The 18,176-nt window shown below is 39.8% G+C and overlaps 1 protein-coding gene across 1 annotated transcript; it reads right to left on the reverse strand.

The window, feature by feature from the left end:
• Positions 1 to 361: 361 nt before the first annotated feature.
• On the reverse strand, positions 362 to 12,372 carry LOC136426548 (uncharacterized). Its single transcript, XM_066415213.1, has 10 exons — positions 12,312 to 12,372; positions 11,700 to 11,865; positions 11,203 to 11,342; positions 9,467 to 10,197; positions 8,719 to 8,823; positions 7,954 to 8,073; positions 4,992 to 5,156; positions 4,040 to 4,243; positions 2,640 to 2,820; positions 362 to 2,163 (listed from the first exon to the last, which is right to left on the reverse strand). The coding sequence occupies exons 1-10, from the start codon at positions 12,370 to 12,372 to the stop codon at positions 1,589 to 1,591; spliced, it is 2,448 nt and encodes an 815-aa protein (XP_066271310.1). The 3' UTR covers positions 362 to 1,588.
• Between the last annotated feature and the right edge of the window lie 5,804 nt (positions 12,373 to 18,176).

Consider the following 18,176-nt stretch of genomic DNA (forward strand, 5'->3'; position numbering starts at 1 on the left):
ACCTGTTTATATTACATATCACAAGTATAAGTTTCTTGCTTAAAATGTGTATAAAGGAGTGTCCTTTAATTTTAAAGGCTGCCGCAGTATTATATTTTGCAGTGAAATCAGTTCACTATTCACTCATAAAACTATATCTTGTAAATATGTACAGATTGTCATGGAAAAGTGAATAAAGATCAACTTTAGATTCAACTCTGAGCATGTGGTTAATTATGTGTATGTGTGTGTGTATGTGTGTGTCTGTATGTATGTGTATGTTTGTGTTTCAAGACTCAGTGTACGTAACTGTTAAGTGTGGACAATTTTGAAATTATAGATATAAACAGACATTCAACCATTTTGATCTCAAAGACACCTACAAGGCAACTATTTATTGTAAAAGAACACCATCTCATATGCTTACCACATTTTGATATTATGATACTTGTGAGAACTGGTATAGATACATAGTAATAATGACAGTATGTACATGCCATTCTAACTTACAAATGTTCAGCAGAGCAATTCACAACAGCAAAACAAGCTTTAAATCTCATACTTGCAGTTACAACAGTTTCAATGGTCAACAACACAGAAATCAAAGTGTTTAATGTATCTAGCATAGTCTTTGAATTCTTATTTACATATAACTAAAATATTAAAAACCTGTATGCCGGATGTAGCCATTAGTTGCCTTGCCTGTATACAACATTGGACCAAAATCAAACCACGGTAAGCTATAGTCAACCAATGATGTTATTAATTTCTTACAACACAATATCATACAACATCTCACACTTGCAGTGACAGTAGTTTCAATGGTCAACAACACAGAAACTTTGCTGCAACTAGAATAGTCTATGAATTATTAATTATATGACAGTAAAATGTTTAACATTAACATATATGTACTGCATATATGAATACTGTACAAATATACCTCTTTTTTGGTTCTCTGAATACTGTACAAATGTATGATAAAAAAATCATCACTTCTAAATTCACCACAAAAGTCCTATACATGTATATCTCTTATATCATTTTTTTGTATTTTTCTAGCTACACGCAAAGTTATTTATGTAGAATGTGCAATGTAGCTTTAACGTTTTCTGTAGACAATTTATATTAGCTATTAAAAATATGAGATATAGCTAAAATTTCTCATCAGACTATTTCTAATCTGACATAGCATGGGAAAAAATTCACCAATTTGCACACTCAGCTAAAAGCAGGTTTGAATATTTCTAAAAGCTTTATTGCAAGCATTTGTAGTAAAGGAAACATGAGCTAAATGCTCTAGATGCCTTCGTTCAGACCCTTGCAGTGCCTACTGGCACATTTTTACAGGGAGGGTGTGTTACACGTGCTTGAGGCACCTCCTCGAACACAACACCCCACATTTTCCACCCCTTCAATAAGACAGGTGGAGCCCCAACCAAGATGCCCTTCCCAGGATTGAACCAGGATCTCCCAGTTAGCAACTAAATGGAACTGGGAGCTCAACTGTGAGGCTGCTACCAGTTGAGCTACAGGGACAGCTCCATATACCTTTATAAAGTTTAACTTAGTGATGATAAATAAGTGGTAAAAGCCGGTTGAACAATATTTACAACGTTGTAGAATCTTCTGCCTCACTCTCTATCTCTCCTCCCCCATTTCTTTCACCTGTGTCCTGCTCTTCATCCATGCCATCATCTTCAGGCGGTCCATCTCCATCTTCACCCTGCTGTCCTTCATTTCCTCCTTTCACTTCCTCCTCTACATTGCTCTTTAGAGCAGCCTTCTTGTCATTACTCTTTCTCCCTCGCTCTCTCCCTCTCCTCCTGAATGGAGGCTCCGGTGGTCTATTTCCTTCTACATCCTGTTGTACATCATCGTCTCTTCCGTTCACTTCCTCCTCCAACACAGCGGCAGTCCTTGCCTTGATCTCCGTCCACTCCCCGGTTACTCTCTGGAAGGAGGGCTGAATGCGGATGTCGTATTCCGTCTCCGGTTCCAGATTCTCCAACAGGAAGATTTTGCTCCCGTTGTTCTTGACACGGTCCACTGTTGTCCAGTGTTGTCCATCTGCAGGCTTGAGTTCGATGGTACAGTCAGTAATGTCATGGGTAGCCAGTTCCCACCTCACTCGGATGGTGTTCGCTGTTGTCTCGTCCACTCCAAATTCCTTCAGCTGTGGAACTGTGTTTGAGAGATTTAACAAATATGATTTAATAAACACTAGCAAAAATGATATGTGCGTGATTTTTTATTTATGACTTATGAACCAGTTTTTGTCTCGATGTACTTCAGAAGTGTATCAATGACATAGAACACATTGTTATTTAAGAATTTTTTTTCATATATTCATTTGAAAGCTGCATCAAGTCTGCTTCTGAAAAGTTTTACCTTATATAATAAAGTTCTTAAATTTATACACAACCGAGTGTTTGATCTAACTGTCCCCCCTTTGATACTCACCGTCACCAAAACATTGGCTTATATGGGTAAAAACACTTTGTTGTGTATAAAGAAATAAGAAGGGCTAGCAACCCCTCCCTGTAAAAATACCAGGTACTGAATCAGCAAAGAAACTTGCTGCCCTATGTGCCACTAGGATCTGAACTATGTTATCCAGTGACTTCTTAACCTGATGAAAGTATTCACGAAAGTCTTACCTTGTAAGCCCATGTCTTGGATGATATCCGGCCGTCCCATGTCGTGCAGTATCCTGACCAGAGCCTCCTGGCTGAAGGGTTCTGTGGACCATCCCCTCTCCCATTCTCTCAGAACCAGCTCCGTCGGTGACAGGTTCCCACTTTTCGGCCTGCTGCATTGGGTGTCAATAGCCAGAAGGGCCTGACACAGATAACAGGGACAATTTACTGTAAACTCTTTTACTTTTGCAGTGGTTCTATTTCACAGTAGAGGGGAAAAGGAGGTTTTCAAGTATATCAGATTCGTGGTTGGAACAATTCTGTAGTATAGTAGTCATACAAGGGAGACATATTTGCGTTGGGGAAAAGAGACCACGTAAAATTTAAAGATCTACAGTACAATGTTAAATTTTTTTTCCAAAACAAAAAATCAGTGCATCAGATTTTTTGGACCATCCTCTCTCCCATTCTCGCAAAACCAGCTGTGTTGGGGACATCCCACTGTTAGACCTGCTGCAATGGGTGTCAATAGCCAGAAGGGCCTCAGATACACAGATAACAGAGAAGATTTACTGTAAACTCTTTTACTTTTGTAGTAAGTGGTTTTACTTCACAATAAGACCATGTTGATTTAATTATATGGATGACATCCGCGCACGCATCAATTATTGTCCGTTTCCAAAAGAAATTCAACAATACTGTATATCGCACAAAGCAGCTGTAAAATAGCAAATATATGTCATGAATTGCCAAAAAATATGTTGGGAAACAGATAATAATGTCGCAGTATGCAAGTTCCAAAGTCAAATAGGAAGATTGTAAAGAATGTAATATAGACCATACTCTATGTATCTATTAATTTGTTCAACTTTCCTGACCACTTAGATTTCATAATGAAGGCAATTATCTTTTTGGGCTAAACTTTTTTCTTATTCACACGCTCGCATCAGTTTTAAGATTCCCAGAGAATATCATCCATATAATGAAATAATTAGAGCACTTAATGGCAAACCGTAGCGACTGGAGGAAGAGGGTTGACTTACCCCAGGCAACCCGCCTGACATGATGATGATGATAATGAAATCAACATGGCCAAAGAGGGAAGAGGAGGTTTTCAAGGATCTTAGATTCGCAGGTGAAACAATTCTGTTGTATAGTAGTCATACAAGGGAGACATATTCGGGGTGGATAGGTAAAACAGCAAAAGCAAAACCATCATGAAAGTTAAAACTCTGTTCCAAAACAAAAAATCAGTGCATCAAATTTTCCTACTACAATCTTCCTCAGAATTCGTGCGACCAAATGACTGAATCACTTGACCTCACAGACAATGTTTTCTCTTTTTACAATACTGTGTATTTAAAACAAAGTACAAGATATTAGGAAAAGTGCATCAATTCCTTCAAACATCCATAATTCACCTGATAATCCAGCCCAATCTTCTCCCCCAGCAGTCTATAGTCGTTGCCAAACATGTCAAGAATATCCATTGCATCACAGAACTGTTTGCGCTTGGAGAACTGTTGCAGTATTTCTGGCTTGCCCCTGCCATTCCCACCTGCACCTCTGGTTGCAGGGACAAGATCATACAAGGGTTCATCTTCCCTCCTCTTCCCCGCTCGTTCCTAGGATGTTATCAGAACAGAAAGTTTAGTTGCAATTTCATGCCTGAAGGCTTTTATTTATCTATCTATTTCTGTTTTCTTTATACAGGGTAGGTGCTCAGTGCTTAACACACTAATTTACAGGCATGCCCTGTACATGGTAGAAGTACATGTTAGAAGCACAGGAGAAATACATTTGAAAATGGACAGGGATTGACATTGTTGTAACAAGACACTACTCAAATAATAGCTTTGGCTATCTCTAGAAAGGTTGGGTTTGACTTCTTTTTTTGGAAGCAGAGGAAGATGAAAAGCCCCACTACAAAAGACCCAGGGCCATTACCCATCACCTCTTGAATAATCATGCAAAACCGTTCACAGATGAATAGAACGTTAGGATGGCCCAGGTCAATACATGTACAAATACACATTCATCGCGGGTCAAATTCCTGCTGTTATTTAGTAGTTTTTTTTCAATAACTTTTTCAGTGCAAGCCCAAGAGGCCTCTTCCAGGCTATGAGCTGAGACAATTAGTCAGAATCATTGTGATTGAGACTAGTTCAGTGAGTGAGGACGAGGACTAACTGACCCAATAGCAGAAGAAGGGGTTACAGAGGTAATTGTTCAATTCAAGTAATCAAGTTACGTCACCTGTTTCGGATTGATAAGGTCTTGTATTTCTCTAATTTTGTGGAGCATGCATGATTGACAATTAAACATTATCTGCTACACTAAGTGAACTACAGCTAACAAGTAAGAGTCACGTACATAGAGTGAAAAGTTGGTGATGATGTTGAGAGTGAGAGTCTCGACTAGACCCTGGCGAACGTGGATACGCCCGTGGAACTGCTTCTTGTCAGTATCGTTGTGCAGAATGCAGATCTCGTGGATGTAGTGGCCTTTCAGCTCCTCTAGAGTCCCCAAACGAAGTTCCTGCAATATTGGTAAGAACCAAGTGAGCTTGGGAAAGGTACATGTGGGAATGACCTTCTATAGATCGACTCTGACTTAACCCTCTCCCTGCTGCCTAACTCTGTTACCAATAGGGAATTGGGTGCCAAACGGCTAATTCAGTGTGGTAAAGGTTAAGCAACAGGAACAGAGCTTCCTTTCTATAACATCAGTGAAACAAATTACATCAATTGATATTTTGTAATTTCATTTCATTTTCATTTATTTGAAACCTTGGATGAAAGTTCACACCTCCATTTGTATTTTTGATATCTTTTTTGAGCAGCACAGTGATCTCTAACATACTAGGTAAATGTACCAAAGTTTTATGTAGGATCCATAAAGATTGTGAAAGGCTACATTATTGCCTGTGTGTGGATGGTAATCAGCACCAAGGACAGACATGTTTGCCTGTGTGTGGAAGGTGTTTAGTATCAAGGACAAGTATGTTTGCCTGTATGGATGGTGTTCAGCGCCAAGGATAGGTTTGTGTGACTGTATATAGAGTGTTCAGCAGCAATGACATGAGCATGCTTCCCTGTATGTGGACGGTGTTAAGCACCAAGGACAGGACTGTCCAGGCCTGGATGGTGTTCAGCACTAAGGACAGGTATTTGTTTGTTTGTTTGTTTATTTTTATTTAACCAGGGGAGTCATATCGCCAGCTGGCGTTTTTCAATGAGCCCTGGGGGGGAAATCCCCAAACAAAGTTGTTTACATAAAATAACAAGTAACAAAACATAATGTGAAGTAAAATTGATATGAAACCAGAGTAGCTTAGATAACATATTAAACAAAACATAACATTACCAAATATGTGCATTGACGTCATATTAAACAAAATATAATATTACCAAATATGTGCATTGACGTCATGTGCTAGTAACAAAATATAATGGAATGAAATGAAATGAAATCAGGTTGAATTTGCATATCAATGTTGACATAATGTGAAATCATATTAATAAATGAGTGAACCAAAAATGTATTAACATAAGAGATAACCTAAATTTAAACACTAGTGGAGTTCTCTTGTATATATAGTTTTAAAAGCACCGATAGATGTTGCATCTCTTGTAGTGGCAGTGAGTTCCATAGGACCGCGCCAGAGAAAGAGAACGATCTCTTTTTATACTGTAGGCGTGCTTTTGGTAGTTGAAGCCCCCCCTGTGTGCTGAAACGGGTGTTGTGTGTATGGGTATGGGCAGAAGTTGTGAAAAGTTGGGACATGTGTGGTGGTGATAGGTCATTTAGTGCTTTGTACATTAAGACGGCCTTAGCTCTTTTGTGGTGCCTCTCTACAGTGGTCCAGCCTAGTAAATTCAGAACGGTTGCGCTGGGAGTGTGGCGGTCGCACCCTAACACTACCCTGCCTGCTCTGTTCTGCAACTTCTGGAGTTTATCTAAGCACCCCTTACCTCCCTGGTCCCAGACACTGCTGCAGTATTGGATGTGGGGGAGAAACAATGTATTATAGATTACCAGCATAGCTTGCCTGTTCAAGTAAGGACTGAGGCATTTCATAATTCCAATTGTCCGAGCTAATTTCTTAGAGACAAGTAGAAAGTGGTCGTATATTAACATATGTGTGAATGGTGTTAAGCACCAAGGACAGGTATATTAACCTATGTGTGAATGGTGTTCAGCACCAAGGACAGGTTTATTAACATATGTGTGAATGGTGTTAAGCACCAAGGACAGGTATATTAACCTATGTGTGAATTAAGGGTTAATGACCAGCCCCGAGGTGTATTTGGTGTCATAACGCCTGGTCATGTGCTATAACCACCGAATAAAACCACCGAGTTTATGAGGTGGTTATAGCACATGACCAGGCGTTATGACACCATATACACCGAGGAACAGGCGGGTCATTAACGTTATTATCACATAGCCTATCCAAACTGACCCATATAAGAGAGACAAATTTCTGTATAATACATAGATTCTTTATTTAATACTATACATGTAAAATCAATCCATTGTACATATGATCTTCATATAATCCAATGTAAACAAGCGGTGACTTGTCTTCGAGCCCACACGGTTATAAATTGACAGGTTGTTAGACGCCTAGGTGTGGTAAGAATCGTACATGTTTACCTCCCCTTTGCCGCAAGTTGTAGTTTCCCCGGATAATTATTACTCAAGCCGGAAAAAAAATCCCACAGAAGCGTACACATATCGAGCCGAGATCATTGTAGGTACAAACCTGTAAGAATTTGGGCGATTTTGACCGTAATTCTTTCGATGCCAACACATCGGTTTCGGGAAGTTACGTGTTCGTGACTTGGGCCATGGGGAGGGGGGCGTTTGTTTTGAACAAGACTTTGCCAGTAACATTTTTAATTTTCGTCAGGTAAAACCCCTCAGAAACGTGAACATACCGGTCTGGGGTCCTCTTGGGTAGAAACGTAGGAGGTTTCATGGGCGATTTCTTTGTCTGCCATGATTTGCTACTTCGGGAAATACAATGTGATGAGTGGGGAGGGGACTCTGTGTGCCCGCTGCTTCTTGTTGGTCACACTCGTCAGCTTCCTTGCCCCTAACTCAACTGCTGAAGTATGTTCCTGGGCGTCTTCCCCAACTTCCCATGACCCGAAAACTGACTCTAAGTCGGCGTCTGACAGTTCCTCGAAGAAAAACTGTGGTACTCTTATGGCGGACGTTCGAACGCGTTCTGCGAACGATCGTCTGGGCTGGTTCAGCACCACGGATAGGTTTGCCTGCATGCGGATTATGTTCAGCACCAAGGACAGGTTTACATGTGTGTTCTCACCTTGACAACATCCTTGGTGCTCCACCCCTCCGGTAATTCTGCATTGATTGACAGGTGCTGAGCCACTTGGAATGCTCGGGGAGGGCAGACAATGTCTACTTTAGATGGGAAGTATTCTTTCTGTTTGTGGGAAGACAAATTTTTTGAGTGAAACAATGAAGACTTATGGCACCAGTAGATAATCCCACATGTATTTCCAATACTTCATATTAAGAATTCAATAGCCAGAAGAAGAAGAAGAACTTTTTGCATGACAATTGTAACAGGTAACAACTACTAACATAATTCCACCAGGGTACATAAATCCACCACCCTGAAATGATACGTCCAAACAGATCTCCAACCCAAAGACCCCCAGTATAATGCACTCCTGTATATCTTAACTGTGCATACCTAACCAGTGCTGCACTAGAGATCTCTTAAACCCACTGTTTTTCAAAGTGGCGGATTTATGTAACCCGGCGAATTAATGTTAATGGAGGTTACAATGCATGGCAACTTTAGAAGGGAATTCAAGGGATGCATGCAACGACCTTGAAAGAAATAAGAAGAGAAGGAGGACTAGACATGCTAAAGAGGGTTAGGAAATATGACATAATAGCTGAGTTTTTGAAATATTGAAAAGCATTAAAAATTTTCCACCTAACAAATGTATCAATGGTGCTTGTAGATATGTACCTTCCAGTAAAATTTATCAATGGGAATGTGAAGACTTTTATGTTTATTTGTTGGAAAAGATCATGATATAGTATAAAGAGTTCCTACCACTTCCTTGAGGGGCATGCCCTGTTGGTAGATCACTACATACACGACCCATGGCTGCTCATGCTGCGGCTTGGCTGAAAGGATGCCAATGTTCAGCTTGACACCCTGGAAATAGAAACATATCTGCATTCAGTATCAGGCTAGGACAATATCATGTTATACACAAAGTAATAAGTGACAAGAGAAAGTCGGTGTCAGCGAAATCAACATCTAATATCTAACAGTATCATATAAACTCAAGATCAAGTGTAAAATCCCTTTCTCACTTGCTAACAAAGCTGATATTTGACCATGAGACTTGATATTCACAATAATTTATCATTCTGATTTGCCTTCTATCTAGTCATCATAGTACTTGACTAAATATTCCATCTGCAGCAAATGGAATACTTCATATGTCAAGGTATCCGAAATCTCTATAAGCTTTAATTTGTAGATGAGGAAATCCACTGACAGAAACTCATATTCTTTTTGAAATCATCCAACCCAGTCATCATCGAAAACATGGGACTTTTTATTTTCCACTACTTTCAAGGAAGAAGTCAAACCCCGCATTAGTATCCTAGATATAGAAACTTATTGTAGACTTAGCAACGTAGTTTGATCGCTCGTATCACATGTATGCCTTATGTTTCACTTTATGTTGAACTTCGTACATCGTCAATAATTGTTGTAAACTTGCAATTAGCCTATGGACATGAATTTGCAATAAACTTATCATTATTTCTATATGCAAAAAAAGGCTCACCCCCTGCAGTTCCTCGTTGCACCTTCTGGCCGCCCACTCATTTTCATAGTGATTAACCATGGCTGGTAAAGACGGACTGCTGGCTTCACAACTAGCTCCTCGCTTGGGAGGGAGGGGAGGACAAGGCAGTGGCCTCTCTTGAAAGTGAGGTCTCTCAACTAGGAGAGGTTTCCCATCTTCATGATGAATGAATCCATGTTGACCTTCAGGAAGGAACACGATTGTTGGAGCACTAACTTGGCGTGTAAGAACTGGTCTGTTTCTCCTGTTTGGGTGCGGCTCACTCTCAAGTCTTCTCAAACACCTGTGAGTAGGCACTTTTCTTTCTTGAGGTGCTGAATGTGGTCGTGGCAATGGTGTCATACATCCATTGGGAAATGGGACGCTATTCCTCCTGTTGCGATATGACCATACCAAGCTATTCATCTCTTCGCCTCCCTCGTTGCAGCTGAAAAAGTATGATTGCCCAGAGACCTCAAACCTGAACCCTAACTGCAGGGGGCTGAAATTGTCCAGATCCTTCAGCTTCACAACCATTGGAAGCTGGCGCATCTCTCTCTTTATCGTGGCAATCTGACCCCCTCTTCTGTTGACGTCTTTTTGTTTCTTCTGCTTGTATCTCTTGACGACGCTGATGTGGGTGGGAAAGATGACAAGTCGTGCAGGTCCTTCTGGGATACACTGGTGAGGGGCGATGTCAACATCAAATGGGTGCATGTCCTTGTACGGTCCTGTACAGCAAGAAAAAAAAAGCACATTAACTACAAATTGAAGACAGGCTGATTATCACATCAGGTATAATCATAATATTATCTACATGTACCTAAATATAAATTCTAACATACATGTTCCATAAAACCTGTAACGTAACATGTTTAATGAAAATTCATTCATTCCTTCTCGACTCATCCTATTTGAAAGTCTGCAATTATTGAATTGCTCAAAGACAAGCTGCTACAGAGTTCAAACTTATGTCACTTCTTCCCAAGCACAAGACCCAAAAATCATGAACATAGCTTGTCCACTACACAAGATTAAAAAAACAGAAGTTCTGCTGCAGTTCCAAGGAAAACCACCAGGGGCCAAAAATATAAAAATTTCTTTGAAAGGCCAAGACCTAACCACAAATTTCATGACAATCCATTTATAGCTTCTTGAGTTGCATGTATGCATTCATGCATACAAATGTTGTATATAAAATCACAACCTCCATGGTAATGTTAATCAATTTACAATTGACTACCATAATTAATTTACAATCATGTTCAGGGGTGCCACCGTTTGGAACAACTTAGATAAGACAATAAAGTTGAGTCCTTCTTTTGCTATTTTCAAGTGTCATCCTAAAGCTGACTTTATAAATATCCCTATATTTTCCTAATTTGGTTTGCCTTTCTTTGTTTACTACTTCTAGTTTAGCTTCACATTTAATGAACATCCATTTATAATCGACTAGGTTGTGATAATCTATTTATTGTATTGTACTGTATTCACACTATATTGTTTCATTTATTTATTGCCAATCTTATTTCTCTTGTTTAATTGATTTATCTGAAAAATCATTGTTATAATTTGTTTGATAATGTATATAAGGGAGGCTTTTACATAAGCACATAGCTTTCGGCCTTCCTTGCACTGCACTGTCCTATTTTCACTTGAAAATTCATTTGTTTTGTATCAATTTTTCTAAAGTGGGAAATGAAATAAACAAATAAACATATTAAGTAAAATATCACCTTGAGAGAGAAGAGCGTCCAGCGTAGCAACATGTTTCCCAGTGCTGCTCCTGCAGTGCTCTTTGAACACCATCTCCTTGTGCGCAGGTCCACCCACATCATCTACACTCTGATAGAAGCACACTGCAAGTTTGGGTTTCCTGCAAGTCAATTTGTAGGGAATAAATATCACATCATGAACAGCTAGCAGCCAACAATTATGAGCTTTAAGACTTTACTTCCCATACACAGGCAAACATACTTGTCCTTAGTGCTGAACACCATCCACTCACAGAAAAACAGACCTATCCTTGGTGCTGAACACCATCCATACAGGTAAACATACCTGTCCTTGGTGCTGAACACTATCTACATACAGTCAAACATACCTGTCCTTGGTACAAACAAGTGACAAACAACATTCGTATCTTAGCAACGTCTATAAAGTTATATGATTTCTGTCGTCAGAATCTCTGATTGGGATCTTTACCAGCAAAATCACCAAAAATCAGACTTACCCATGATTACACTCAAATCTGTCCAGGTTGATGGCAGCGGCTGGTTTGATGGTGGAGTCAAAAATCAGTGGGCCCTTCTTGATGTCATGAGGAGGTACCAAGCAGAACGGTCGCGCAGCCAGGGACGGGACAGTCGAACACTTGTGGACGCAGATTCTACAGGCAGCTGGAAGAAATTGTTTCACAAGTTGTATTTCTAACATTCATTAGACTGTCATTTTCTGGTAGTCTGCTTTCATTTGTTGCTTATGCATTCACAAAACTCTGTATTTCTGACCAAACTTGATGTATTTGTTATTTTATTAGGATTGTTTTTTTATTAGAAAGCCTGTTTTTCAATGCATTGACTAAAATGGGTACAGTAGTCCCGTTCATTTGTTTTTTTCTGCTGTAATGCTGCTTACATGTAACAGCATGTTTAAATCTTACCTACCACTCATGAAGAGTAAAAAGCTTATATTAGAAAGTTAAAATGCTAATGGTATCCATCTTTAGGACAATGACTGGAGTTAGATAAAGCCTGGAGTCGGACAGTTGGAATTTGGTAAGTCCAATTTTTGTGTTGGATTAAAACAGTTCAGTTTTGCTTCAAGACAATTTCTGCATGCATACCTGATGCTTGTTTTCTTGTACATGTCAACTGCACCAGAACCTGTAATACCAGAAGGGACATATTCTGATTACTTACATTTCCCCGGGGTACAAGAGAAATTACAGACACAGCGAGCAGATTGATATTGGAATGAGCAGAGCACTTTGGACTAATGCTTCTGACCGTTTACAGCTTAAAGGTACAGATCCAATATTTTGTGAAACACTTCTCTGATACACAACGGATCATAATGAATCCCAGTGGGGGTCTTCACGCTTCGTTGAAAATGAAAAAAATCTCAAGATTTATTCTGAAAATCTCAAGATTTTGTGATGAATCTTGAGATTTCATGAGGCAATCTTGAGATTTTATGAGACAATCTTGAGATTTTATCAGACAATCTTGAGATCTTTGAAAAGGTCTCAAGATTTTTCCAAGATGGTTTCGAAGCATCTCAAGATTATTTCATCGCATCTCAAGATGCTTTGAAAAAATCTCAAGATACAAGATGTTGTGAAAAAAATCTTGAGATGCTTTGAAACCATCATGGAAAAATCTTGAGACCTTTTAAAAATCTCAAGATTGTCTCATAAAATCTCAAGATTTAGCACAAAATCTTGATTTTTTCATTTTCAAAGAAGTCTTTCACAAAATATTGGATATGTACCTTTAAGCTGTTAAACACTCAGAACCATTAGTCCAAAGTGCTCTGCTCATTCCAATATTAATCTTACTTAGCAATTTCATGTGGTTGAAGTATGAAAATACACCTATGAGTAATAGCTGTATCTTCATACTTCCACCACATGAAATCGCTAAGTCCTAATTTCTTTTAACTGCTGACTTCATTGACTGAAACACTTACAATATTTTAAAGTTTGCGAACATTTTCAATGTGCTGCAATACCCAAGTCCACAAGAAATGTATTCATCATTTCATTGATCCGTGTTTTACAAAAGAAACATGCATATGGTTAAACGAAAAGCATTAAGTGTTTATGTCTACACCTAGGATAATACCGTAAAATTCCTATTTACGTACGCACCCCTCCTAACGTACGCACCCCCGATTTGGGGACGATTGCGGGCCTGACTCATTGAGTTGAAACGTTCAGGGGAAAAACCCTCCTAACGTACACACCCCCTCTCCAGCATTTCGGTGGATAGTTAGAGGTTGACATGATCGTCCTTCCGATGATGTTTACCGACTTAAAGGGTTACTGAGAAAATGTTTCTGGGTAGAAAATGTCAAACAATTTAAATATATACATTATTTATTCTTTATTACTGATTGATCATGTGATAGCATTCCACACTTCATTTGCATGAAGATGTACCATACTCTCAAGCTGATATGCGATTTTTCTGAGGAAGAACCCCTCCTAATGTACGCACCCCGACTTTGGCGTAGGCCTGGAGCACCACCTTGCGACTTGAAAAGTTTGAAAAGTGCGTACGTAAATAGGGATTTTACGGTATGCTATTAAACAAATGGATGGTCACACATCTGAATGTTATCTTAAATTATTGTAGAAGAATTAGATTGACTTGCCTTTTCTTGCCCAATGCAAAGTTTCAATGGACCAATCACAACATTGCCCTCATGATCTGTTGATTCTTCCAACGGGTCTGCCATGTCTTCAGTTTCGCTGCGCTTTCAGCCAGGGCCTACGATCAGCTCCAAGGGACCCTGTCTGAAAAAGACAATAAGAGCAAGTTACACCATTGTTGTTCCCTGGATGGCTCAGTTCAAAAGAATTCTCAGTTTGAAGATAGGTATCAACTGAGACATCTTTTTGAAAGTCAAATTCTCACACACCTTTCGGTGCATAGGGGCAGTGCCCATCTCCGTTTCTATGGCCCATGGGCCACATACATGTACTCTGGTCACTACAGTAGGGGTGTTTTGTCCACTAGTGGTGGTATTTTGTTAATTCCCAGTATTACTCTTTCTCACAGTTAGTTTAAGTTTAAGTCCTCCCACACCATAAGGTGTATAGGGCAGCAGCCATCTCCGTTTCAGAGGCCTGGGCCACACTGTGATGCAATCACTGAGGCAGGTGGCTAATCCACTGGCAGTGGAGTGTGTTTAACTTCCATACTGTTTCAGAAGTATGTACCATTTTTATAAAGTCTTTGGTATGACTTGGTGCGCCTCTTATCCAGACATGTCCTACCCGGGCGCGAACTCGGGCCTTCTGGCTCCTCATAATGTGAACTAGATGTGGTAAGTGACAGAGGCGCAGACCACTACATCACCATGCGTCTTTCTCACAAGTGCTGAGAAACCAGTCTGTACCATTTTTCAAGTCTTTGGTATGACCCGGCTGGTATTTGAATCCCCGACCTTCTGAATACACTCGTTCCCCTAGGTTATCGCAAAGGTTATCTTTTTGAAACCATCACCATTTCTTTGTGCGATGAACATTCCACCTGGCCAGTATTGTGACCCTACCCTCCCTGAAGGACAACTGTAAAATGCAGAAATATTTGCTGTGGTTTTATGTTCGCAGTTTTCGCAGTAAACTTTCAGCGCGAACTTCAAACCACTGTGAAACTTTTTGCCCACTTATGACTGTAGCGCTACTATTGTTTCAAACGTGAACTTAAACCCACCACGAACACTCCATTTTTTCCCTACCACGAAATAAAAACCACGCAAACTTAAATGCATTTACAGTATTGGATATACAGTCAGACAACCTGGCCAGACATTACTTGGCACAGGCAACCACCAACCATTTTTACTTATAGCTTACCCCTGGGTGACTCCTATCCTCAACAACCATTTTTCTTCAGTTTCTGTAATGGGCACTTTTAAAGCCTATTACCACTAAATTAGTGGTTGCTGAATCCAGGTTTGTCTACATTCTCTTGTAACACATCAAGGGCCAAACTTGCAATGTAGCAACTGCAATTACTGTATTATTGCCACAGGGAAGTGAGGTATCATGACGTCAACTACATAATTATATGTTATGTCATTTACTCGAAACACGTCATGGGCCAAGCTAATACAATTGGTAATTTCTGGTACAGTATTGTTCCAGGGAAGAGAGGTATTCTGAGGTCAACTAGATATTATAAGTCATGCAGAAAGAAATTGCTAGGCCTCAGGGTTCAGACACTGCTATTCTATAAAAGTAAAGTGTGCATTTTGAGCTACAAGCAACTTATGCTTGGTTGATTAATATTTACATTCAGCGCTCTAAAGATCCAAAGTCAATCGACATGTACCATGTAGCACTAACTTTAAATTTGTGGGTAGTATACACCTGAGATGTTCATTAAATAAATTTGTTGAAGTGTATCAGCAATCATCATATTATAGCTCTCACAAAACATTGTGTAAGACTACACTAGTGGCATTGTGTAATGCACAATCGATAGCCTTTGCCAGAACTGATGAGAGGTCCCGGGTTCAAAACCATTGAATCAGATATGCCCTGATGTTGTGCCCTTGGGAAAGGCACTTTACAGGACTCTCCTCACTTCACTCAGGTGAAAATGAGTACGCTTTGGATAGGGACATCCCTCAGATAGGACGTTAAATGGAGGTCCAATGATTGAGGAGAGTCACACCTCGAGCACGTTAAAGAACCCACTGCACTTATCAAAAAGAGCAGGAGTCCTTCCTGGTGTGAGTGGTTCAAAACCTATAGTCTTATGGCCGCAACTAGGGCAACTGTTGTGACAGTCGTATTGAGGTCACTAGGTGCTGTATACAGGGACAACCATTACAGACCCTTGTGATTTACAATGTAGCCCCACCAGGCTGCAAAGAGAGAGTAGTAGCCCCACCCAATAGCAATGATAACAATAACAATAGACATGGGTGTGATGTATTAATCCGCACACTGATGCATGTCACCGCTAATTTGTGATGGCATTTTGAGTTACTCGTGCCACCCTATAGGTGAGTCCGTATGCTCTTACTCACAAAGAAACTATTGTCTGAATGCAGGAATCATCCCTTTCCCACAGAAAGCATTGTGGAGATCATAATCACAATCATATTATGGCTAAATATAGTATATGAATCATTTCACAACAACATGGCAGTAAACTGGTCTGGCAGCTTGTGCTGAAAGAAATGATATTTGGACAAAACAAGTTTGACTTCTCCCCAGACTGCTATTTTTTAAGGCAATACACTTCCTCTTGACCAAGCTAATGTCACACATTGGGATAACGCTATTTGTTTCAATATAATCATTAATTCTACAACACACAATGTTGAGAGTCCGACTCTTTTACCGTGAGGTGTAGTGAGCTATTTTAATTCACCTGATTAATCGTAGTAGTCTGCACAATCTATTTATTTATTGGTACGAGTTGTTGGTAAATCATTCCTAAAGCGTAATTGGTTGCTTTAATTACGTATACATAGCTCATTACTTTTAATTTTATCCTGAATCTATCATTAAGCATCATATCACGATGTTTAGCGCCAAATTAGCCAAAGGTCACAATGACACGCCTGATCGTGTCGAGGTTCGCGGATATAAACTTTGCCAGACACTAAATGTAATAGTAATTATTACGATGGAACTATCCAATGAACGTGTTCCTCAAATCTTTTGCAAGGACATTAGTCAATTGACCGTCAAGCATTGCTGTCCCTCCTAGATTTGCTGTTAAAGGTTGCCAGGACCCCCCATGCAGACCCTTAAAGGTATCATGCAGTATTGCTTTTATCATAATCATACGGCCAGGGCTATTTAAGAATTGCCATTGACAGGATTTTTCTGTCATTAAGAAGTCTTTTGAATGTCAGCAAGAATTTTTTGTTTTACTATTGACAGGATGTTCCTGTAAATAAGAATTTTGTTTTCAGTATACCGACTTCTCTTTGGCGTAAATAATTATAATTTGAATCCCGGCGACCATGTATAGTTGGATTACGGTAGCAGCATGTTGAGGTATTTAAAACAAGTAAGCTGTAATCCAACATGGCACATTATAAATGTCATCAACATGAAAAGCTTGCATTGACAGGATGTTCCTGTCAATAGTCACAATGTAATGATGTCACTGACGGATAAATCCATAAAATTAGACTGGCTGAATTTGGTAATTAAGACAACAATACAGATTAACATCATTAGCTCAAATATATGTCAGAGGCTTTGTACATGTGAACCATTTAGGCACCATTCATGATCCAAAAATCAAAACAGTTTGAACCGTTTCGGTAGGATAAATCAAATTATTTGTGAACATGACCTCCATTTTGGGTTTGTTCCGTTTTATTCTGAACCACCTCCTGAGGTAGTCTGGAACGGTTCAGAATGAAACGGTTTCGGGGAATTGTCATCATGAACACAAAAGCGATGTGAAACCGTTTTGCCTCGGTGTTAATGACGTTGTGCACCGGGTACGTGGGCTCATAGTTTGCGGCGTCACTCTTGGTTAGCACGGAAAAGTAAACCGTTTAGCCGTCGATAGGATATTTGGGCTGTGGTGTTGAATCGTAAAATCTTCCTATGGCCGCCAACTCAAGTTCTAACTGATTTAGCTGAGGAAATGGCAGTAAATGATATCTATTCTGGGAAATCAGGAGATCCAGAGGAAACTTGATGGCATACATCAGAACCAGGACGTGTGGACCACAGCTTTACATCCCGTCCAAAGGACTGCAACCCTTTCCAGCAAGTTGGGTGAGCTAAAGCAGCCCGGGGATTCAAACTCCAAACCCTTTGGTCCAAAAGCTAACCACTACTACTGAAACTTTACTTTCCTCTGATTGGTACCTACTTTCTGACAGCCATCCATCGACTGTCAAAAAACAACCAATCAGAAGAAGGTACCAATTAACAGTTACAGAATCAAACCCCAAACATCTGCTTGGATATGAGGCTTAAAGAACTTAAACGTCTAAACAA

This window comes from Branchiostoma lanceolatum, chromosome 2, assembly GCF_035083965.1.
Source record: "Branchiostoma lanceolatum isolate klBraLanc5 chromosome 2, klBraLanc5.hap2, whole genome shotgun sequence".
Lineage (NCBI taxonomy): Eukaryota > Metazoa > Chordata > Leptocardii > Amphioxiformes > Branchiostomatidae > Branchiostoma > Branchiostoma lanceolatum.

What these genes read in the sequence shown, in the direction of transcription:
- LOC136426548 (XM_066415213.1), bottom strand. Translation starts at nt 12,372, where the DNA reads ATGTCCCTTCTGGTATTACAGGTTCTGGTGCAGTTGACATGTACAAGA. An exon ending in AGATTTGAGTGTAATCATGG is followed by an intron (nt 11,343 to 11,699) that starts GTAAGTCTGATT and finishes ATTGACTTGCAG; the next exon opens with GAAACCCAAACTTGCAGTGT. An exon ending in GCAACGAGGAACTGCAGGGG is followed by an intron (nt 8,824 to 9,466) that starts GTGAGCCTTTTT and finishes TTCTATTTCCAG; the next exon opens with GGTGTCAAGCTGAACATTGG.